The 8,717-nt window shown below is 37.4% G+C and overlaps 1 protein-coding gene across 1 annotated transcript in view; it reads left to right on the plus strand.

The window, feature by feature from the left end:
- MTPN (myotrophin) overlaps nucleotides 1–7,555 on the plus strand; it is a 30,303-nt gene extending 22,748 nt beyond the window's left edge. Inside the window, exon 4 of the mRNA XM_066183838.1 lies at nucleotides 4,302–7,555. Within this exon, the coding sequence (XP_066039935.1) occupies nucleotides 4,302–4,388 (87 nt within the window). The 3' untranslated portion in view covers nucleotides 4,389–7,555. The remainder of the gene's footprint in view (nucleotides 1–4,301) is intronic.
- Nucleotides 7,556–8,717: the final 1,162 nt, after the last annotated feature.

Raw genomic sequence — 8,717 nt, forward strand, 5'->3', positions numbered from 1 at the left:
CTGTGGTGTAGCAAAAGTAGCAGTGACCATGAGAGTATTGTGGGCTCCAGCTAGAGCAGAACTGCAAATCAGTAAGGGGAGAAAAAAAGCATTCCATCAGTGGATGTGGATTTGGCTTTGGCTGCTGTTGAAGTGTTTGATGTGATGGAGTCTCTGCTGTTGAAGTTGCTCAGAGGTGTGGTTTCCCTCAACTTTTGCCAGATGACTGAGAACCCATCTGGGTTGGCAGAGGGAGGAGAAATAAAAATAGGAAGCCAAGCTTTCTCTGTTCTACAGCTTGTAAATTTTGTCCTGGGGGAGAATAAGCTTAATCTGTCTCTGTTTGCACTTTGATTTATATTAAAAAGGTGATCAATTTTACAAAGCCAGTAGTTAATTAAAGAAATCTTTTGTCTCTGTTCATATGCACTCCTTCTTGACTACGCTTATGTCATTTGGCCAGAGCATTTCTTGCTGTGTAATACTTCCAGATGCCACTTCCAGGGTGAAGTTTCCTTAACTGCCTTAATGCTGCTTGAATTTCACATAAGATCACTTCTTGGATCTTACCTGATACTACTTGTGCTTTTTTGTAAACAAATGCAGTGATTGTTAATTTAGGATTCAAATGGTGTACCCAATTTGCTTAGATTTATTGTGAGGATTGATCGTTCATTTAGGATCATCATAAAAATTAGGTATCCTTTATCCCATGTTGATTTATTTCTGTTTCTGTTTTGGAGGGTTTTCCATCCTAGGTAAGTTGCTCAAATAATAAAATACTTTCATATGTCTTCATGCAGGGTTAAATGTTGATTGCTTCTGTTTACATGGGCTAGCTGATGAAATATTTATAAACTTGAAGTTGGCTTTATCAGCTCTGTCTGTTTGAGGCAAGGCTTCTCTGTAGAGGTTTTTCTGTCTCTTAACACAGTTATTTTATGATCCTTGTTTTTTGTACCATAGTTATATGTTCTTCAGTAGCAGATACCTGGGAATCAACCCTTACTGAAAAATCTAAAAATTCCTGATTTATTAATATTCTTCCCACTTACTAAGCCAACATTCTCCATTGCTTTCTATGGTGGATGGACTGTGGGGATGTTTGTAAACCTTTTACATGAGACTCTCGAGCTGTTGAGAGGGAGAAGGAGGAGGATGTCAAGAAGTATTTCAAACATTGGTCCATGTTTTTCTTTAGTAATCTGGTGTTTGATTTGTAATGTAAAAACTTGTGGTTTTTTAGTGTCAGTTTTTAACCACTATGTTAAAATAGACAACGGTTTGAAAGCTTCAAATGGGGGATGAGTTGTTGCATAGGATGCAACAAACTTCATCCATTCGTTCAACTTCCAAAATAGTTGTGCTTTTGTGTTAAAAGAAATACCCTGCTAAGTTGGGCAGTTTAGCACCTTTTTACTTCTCTGGCAGTGGCAAAAGGAAGAGCTGTGAATATGACCATGGCTGCTCACTCATTCGCCTCATTCATGGCTGCTTTACTGGGGATTTCAGAGGTGCACACATCTGTCCCGTGTTGGCAGATCTGTTGTCCATGGATTCATCCATGTACTTTTTGAACAAGAAGACATCTGCCTCTGTTGTGTCACTAGCAACTCCGTTTAGCAGTTTGCTGCTTGCTGTGTAAACCAAACTTCTCCCAGCTTCCTTAAGTGCCCCCAGTTCTGGTTTCAGTTTGGTGGGAGCTCAGTTCCCATCATGGGTTCTGTGCTTGTTGCTCTGGGTTTTTCCCAGAACTGCAGCTGAAGCCAAGTAGCTCTTGTGTGGCTCTCAGAGCTTGTTTAACATTTATGCTTTGCCTGGTGGCTTAAGTGGGCAAACATTCTTGTTTGTTGTTACTCTGCCAAGGAGAGAGGGTTTATATTTATTTGTGTATATGTATTTTCAGAGTAGAACATAACACAAATATTAGTAACTTTTTACTTTGGGGAAGTAGAGAATACTATGGAATCATTGTACTTTTATGAGTTTTTTTATTGAAGTTGCTTCCAGGCAGTTTTGTACTTCTGCAAATTAAAGTCCTCTTGACCTGTCCTTTATTGCTTCATTCTCTTTTTATTGAATGTTGGCAGGAATTTTTCTGTCTAGCTAATGGGCCATTTTCTAAATTTATTAGTACTGAGTTTAATAAACAGTGTCCTCCTTAGGTAGTCATGACCCTGTGTTCAATTAAGCTGCTTTAGAAACACAGGTCTTGCATGTCAATAACTTTTCTGAAGTATTTTTTTGAAAGGGGAGAGCAATCCTATGTTAAAATTAAACCCTCTCTTTATACTTCAAAGTTACCTCAGTTAACTGTTTGTTACCTCAGGTATCCTAAATGCTGGTACATTGGTGGAGAGTTGTATGAATTACAGTCCTTTAAATTCTGTCAGGTCAGTTACTGCATAGCTCCATTTTTCTTCAAGATTTTCTGAGCTTAACATCGAGGAACAGCTTTGAAGCCTTCTTGATTTCCACACAGATTCTAATCTGAGTGCTGCCTAGGCAGTAGAAATAATCAACACCTGCAAAAGAAGCTGTTTGTACCCTTAGTTGCCTTTCTTTTCCCTGGACAACTAAGATTATAAGTGTTGAATACCTGTTAAATCTCTCAGGGGTTTCTTTTAGGAGAAAAATAAATGTTTTACAAGCGATGTTCCCGTGGTTTCAGCCCAAGTGTGTGTTTGCAGTAACCACATTGTCACTTGTTGGGAACAGGCTAATTCAGCTCGTGTTCATCTCCCAAAGAACTGCAGCATCCTCGTACTGTTTGGGCCAAGGATGTTACATAGTGGTAGCAGAGAGGAAATACTGCAGTTGCTCCTGTCGCTGGAGTCAACTGAATGCATCTCTTGCACTGAGAGTCTGTAGGGGCTACAAGGAAGATGAACAGCTCCAAGAGGATCAGTTTGGCCAGTGGATCACAAGACTGGCAGTGCCACCCTGGAAACTGCTGCAAAACCATCTCTTTCGAATGACAGGTTGAGTACGTGCAAGTAAAGCGTGTACAAGTTTCAGACGGGGAATTTCCTACTTTGTGAAAAGTAGTATTGGTAGCACATCACAATGGTATCAGATCCAGGTTATTAGACTGTTAAAAATGTTTAGGGAAGAGGGAATTGCCATGGGAACGGGCATAGTATTATGTATGGAAGTTCAGTGAGGCTTTGTGTGTTTAATCATTAAAGATGCTATGGAAATTCTGGGTCCATTATGTTCTTAAACTATTCAGTGTCCTTAATAGTAACTAACAGTCTTCCTTGTAATTGAGAAGGGATTTGTACCTACTCTGTGGAGAGCTTATGCATAAACTGAAGACAGACCTCTGCTGTACACACTTTTGACAAAATGTGTTTGTACCCTAAGTGTTTGTTCCTGTCATTTGATAGAGCAAACATGTATTTTGAAGCAAGATTTGCATATCCTCTTGCAGAGTTGTTCTGAAATCAGTCCTGTGATCTCTAATGACTTTTTCCCCTTGTTTAACTACCCCATTTACAGTGTAGTCTGTGTTTTCTCTTTCATGAATATGATTACACAGTGCTCAAAGCAAACATGACTGGTTAATCACTCTGTTTCCCTTCTTTTGTTCTCCTCTCATATATCTGGCACCATGCTTGTGCTTGCTTGCAGCAGTTTATTGTAATTCTTTGATTTATCCAGTTGGTGCATTGTCTTTCATTTTCCTGTTGCCTCCCTGTTGTGTTTTGTTGCCTTTTAGGTGTACACATAACTCTTCTGAAACAAACCTGAGCAGTTTTGGACTTGGAATGATTTTGTGGTGGTGTTTTTCTGCTGTATCAATAGGGACTTTTTTTTCCAGAATGGAAGAGAAGCACAATCCTTGATGCGTGTGGCCGCTTTATGATACAGAAGGAATATAGTATGATCTGTTAGTAAATCAGCTCTTCCAGATATTACCTGTGTAATTTAGCACGTGAGAGCTTCTTGCACCATAGATTTTGTCAAAATGTGTAACACTGGATTTTTGCTTTTTTAAGTGTAGTAGTTGCTAGAAACAAAAAATCCATCTGTTCCTAAGATTAGCTGATAATTTATTGGACTTTGAAGTTGCTGTGTGACAAAAATTATGTGGCTTTTTTCCTTATTTTTAAATTACTAAGTTGGAAACTCAGATCAACTGCATGCTGAAAAATTCTGTACATAGATCTTGCCAGGTTGGTTTCTGAATGAAAACAAGGCACTGCAGTAAAAAGCTGTATGTAATCAGTGTAACTATGCAAAGTATATAACTTTTGACACACTTTGTACTGATGCAGCCTGGATTTGTGAATTGACAGTCCTTCTCATTGTCTTTCCAGGGTGCTGATAAGACTGTGAAAGGCCCAGATGGACTAACTGCCTTTGAAGCCACTGACAACCAGGCAATCAAGACTCTTCTTCAGTGATGGATGGACTGATATCTTAAATGTCTCTCCTGTGGCCTCACACTGCTGCCTGTCTGTCACTCTTTGCATCTTCCAGCTTCTTCAGCTAATTACTTTGGGGGGAGGGAAATTCTTTATGAGTCAGACTAGTTAGGGGCTTGTATCAAAGATAATCTGGTTGGAGAGGGTTGAAAACTGTTATGAACAGTGTCCCTGTAGGACTTCTTTCCAGTGCACAATCTCTTCCCATTTCTAGTGAAAATGGAAGAAGGAAGACAGACCATGCTGAATTTTTGGCTTGTAAGCCTCCTAGATTAGTACTAAGATTTTTTTAGATAGATGGAAGTACTTCCTTTAGATGGAAGTACTAAGTACTGTGTACCTGGAACTAATTGTGAAGGAGACAATAGTCCCATGCTCTTAGTGTCTGCCATAATCTGAAGTTGTAGTAATGTAGGTGGCTGGGTTGCTCTTCTCTCTCAGTGGGTAGCTTTATTCTTCTTCTGCCTAAAGCTTCTGTTGCAGTTTTGAGGACTTTTGATACTAGTTATTGGAGCTGTTCTTTATATTGACTAATTGGATGTCACACTAATGTTTTCTGACTCTTGAGCAAACCAAGAAAGACCAGTTGAGGCATGGTGGTGTTACACTCCATAATATCTGCCAAGGTACTTTTGGATGCTTGAATTTGAAGTCTTTCTATCCCATATTTGTTGTAGTCCAGGACAGACACTTTAAGTAGCTGCATTTGAGAGAGGTCAAAATTTCACTGTAGTTTTTATTTCTTTTCCAAAAGGAATGTAGATGAAATTTCTTTACTCCCCACATCAGCATAAAATTCCTAGATACATGTGGAAGTTCCAGGCTGTTGGGTACACAAGGTTAATCAAGGCAAATGTGGAAAAGGAACAGTAGTTATTTAGACATTCATATCAGGTGACTATTGTTGCTAAATTTTTCTGGTAAGCATGGAACCTTTTTAAGTTCAGATGTAGAAGCAGGAAGATGTACAAGCAGAAGTCTTAACTTGCTCTAACTACTACAGTTTTTTTTTCATTGTGCGTATCTTCAAATCAGCGTTTCATTGTCGAATGGATGAACCTCTTAAATTCCATTAAGGCATGAGGCTTGTTCTGGAAGTTCCCAGTGTGACCATACCACATTAACCATTGACTTTTAGATAAGATTTACTCTACCAGTAAGTGTGACAGTCTTGATCGTTCATGGGAAGATATTTAATGATGTTGTAGGCACTCCCATCACATCTTGTGGTCCTCAGGAATGTCTGAGCTTCTGGCTTTCATCCTGAAAATTTTCATTAGACTCCTGGTTCACCTAAAACTGAGTGACAGGTTCTATACCACAAGCTATACATCTTCCTCTCTTTTGGAACACAGGTTTCAAACTTCCTGGTAACAAACACAGTACAGGAAAAGAAATGTGTATAATGTCTCATGCTGAATTCTTAAACAAAAGTAGCTGATATTATTTTGATATCACTGTTGAAATTGAGAGGATAAAGAGAAGTAGACTGGTGACTACCACTCATATTTAATGGAGACTTAGTTTTACTTGAAGAATGTTGCATTTTAGGATTGAATGTCTTGGCTATGAAAAGCATTGCATTTAGACTGTAAAATGAGAGCAGGAACTGATTTACATCTACACATACCGTAAGAACAGCAATGGAGAAAACAATCAACTCTGGTCATAAACTGTACAGTGCAATTATTCTGTTTCTTGGAGATGGATGGCAAGGAAGAACAGAAGGGTTGGAAATCAGTGATAACTCAATGGGTAAACTGCTTATAAAAGAACAAGAATATTTGGTGAACAGTGCTTTTAGTAACTATTTATAAGAGGACTCTTTAATCTTATCTCTGATCAGTGCTGGATTGTCATGTCATTGTAATAGTGTGAACACAGACTATAGGTTTAACTCTTTATTCAGCTATGAAAGTAACAATCTTTGGCATCAATTTGCCTCCATATTATGCTATTAAATACTTAGCTGTTCAAATACTAGTCTAGAAAACTGCAATCTGTTTTTACGTTGAGAACTTGATTATTCAAGTTTTTTGTGTTGATCACTGTCAAGTTGTCTGGCCGTAGTGGTTTTTTATTTTTGTTGGGGTTTTTTTTTTTCTATAATTTTTTTTCTTCTGTATTCTTTCCTGCCCTTCCCTTTAACTCTCATTTAAGTGAGCAAAGAAACATCATCTTTGTACTAACTCTTCTGGAGATTCACTGAGGCAATTTTGCCTCCCTTTTTCTACAATTATGGGGACACCTTATTTTTTCTTACTTCACCCTGGGGGGGAAAAAAGAAGCAAACAGACTTCAGTGAGTCAAGTGTTAATTTGGCTGTAATATATACCCAAGCTGCCTTTTGAGATAGTTAAAAAGATGGCATTTAATGTTTGGCTTATAAAGAAGAAATACTTTTCTGCTTTTTGCACTACATAACAGGTGTTTAATCATTTTGCCCAGGATTTAAAATAAAAAATAAAAAATAAAAGCTTATGCATTTGTAATTGTCTAGAGACTGGGCTTGTTCATTTGTTTCTTTCTTGTTAGCTATTTTGTGGAAAAAATAATGGGTGGCTTCCTCCTTTGAGTAGGTCCTAACTAGATAAAAATACCAAACTGTAAATTATTTTTCATTCTATAAACAGAATTTAAATACTTTGTCAGACTGGAATTGCATATACTTGGAAATCCACTCTCTTCTTAAACCTTTTCCTTTGAAATTTGTGCTGAATAAGTTATAAACTTAAGTATATTTTGGATTTTGTACCCTCTGCTCCCTTTTTCTTACAGGGAGCAAATGAGAAAAGGAGTACAATAATTAAATAGAACTGAACATAACATTGATTATTTGTAGAAGAGGCTGGTAAGAATAGAGTGTTCTAGGTCAAGCAATTGCAGTGTTGCATGCAAAATTTCAAAATGAACTTGTCTTAATTATATTTTGTAAATGGATAAACAATCATCTTTCTACGCAGTGACAGAAGAAAAACTAGTGCTCTGTGCATTTTGATATTTGACTTTCTCTTTTCACCATTGTTAACTGTTCTGACACAGTTGGGTTCATCATTATCTTGGTTCATAGACATCAGAATGCTAAATGATACTGTATTTTTAAGTTTGTGTTGCAAGAATGAATGGAATAAACTTGAATTGTGCGATATGAGAATTTGGAGTTTCATTTCCCTTTCTGCTCCTGTGTTTTATTAACCTCGGGCTACAACTTTTTCTTTGCCTGGAAGGCATCTAAGTTCCAGCTCACATGTACGGTGGTTAAACTGTTTAGCTGCTTATAAGACTGGAATGGGGAATGGAAGCTGCTTTGGAAACTGAATATATAATGTTCTTTGTGGCTGTTGGGGGGGGGGGGGGGTTTAAATTACATCCATTTAAAAGGCATTTTGATTATTTTTGTGGTCTTGTAGTCTGCTTTTCCTGCTTAAATGGTAATGCATAATGTTTAAGATCCTTCTATTCATGTTAAATTCTAAGAGACAATCTGTGGAGAGAGGAATGTTTCTCCTATTACCTCTGAAGACTGAAGCAATTTACTTTCTCCTTTACTTCATCAAAGAAACTGAAAACAGCTATTAACAGAAATCGCAGCTGAAGTATAAATAAAATTGTATAGAAATGCTTATTCGTTATTCTTGTGACATCTTTACAGTGACTTTGTCAGAACTTCCTTTTATAACTTTGCTTGTCAGTAGAGATTTGAATCTAATTGCCTGAAGTGTTATGATTTATTTTAAAATAGACATTTAAAAGGAAAAGTACAGGAAGATGTGTCAAAGTAGATGAACTATAAATAGCAAAAAAAAAAAAAAAATCAAAATAAATTAAATTTTCCTCGTTTTCTCTGCTAAACTTTGAGAAGTTTACAGAACTTTTTTTGCTGTATGCACAACCTTTCAGTCAAATATTGCAGAGAACAAGTGTGTGTTCACTGTAAATGCTAAAGCAGTTCAGATGGTGTAGTGGTCAGTGGCAAATGATGTGTGTGGGCTTCAGTTCTTGTGTTCATATTACTGACTCTTTGTTTTGTGAGTAGTTTTGGTGTGACTTATGGGGGTTTTTTAATGGGCAGTTTTTCTACAGGAGGAAATATCCTCAGTTTAAAATGCAGATTTCTTTCACTCACATTCCTCAGTGACAGGCAAACCAAATTCATTTATGCAAGTAGAGAGTCTCTAATATTTATGTGTCTATGGCTGATCTTTTGAAAGAGAATGGTTTCCCAGCCCCCTTCCAAAAGGATGTTGGCCCAAGAAAAGAATTTCTTCAATTGCACCACTTGATTGTTTCACTCAGTTTGGAGAAAAC

The sequence above is a fragment of the Chamaea fasciata genome, unplaced genomic scaffold, assembly GCF_029207755.1.
Source record: "Chamaea fasciata isolate MVZ Bird 193981 ecotype frontalis unplaced genomic scaffold, bChaFas1.0.hap1 SCAF_5, whole genome shotgun sequence".
Lineage (NCBI taxonomy): Eukaryota > Metazoa > Chordata > Aves > Passeriformes > Sylviidae > Chamaea > Chamaea fasciata.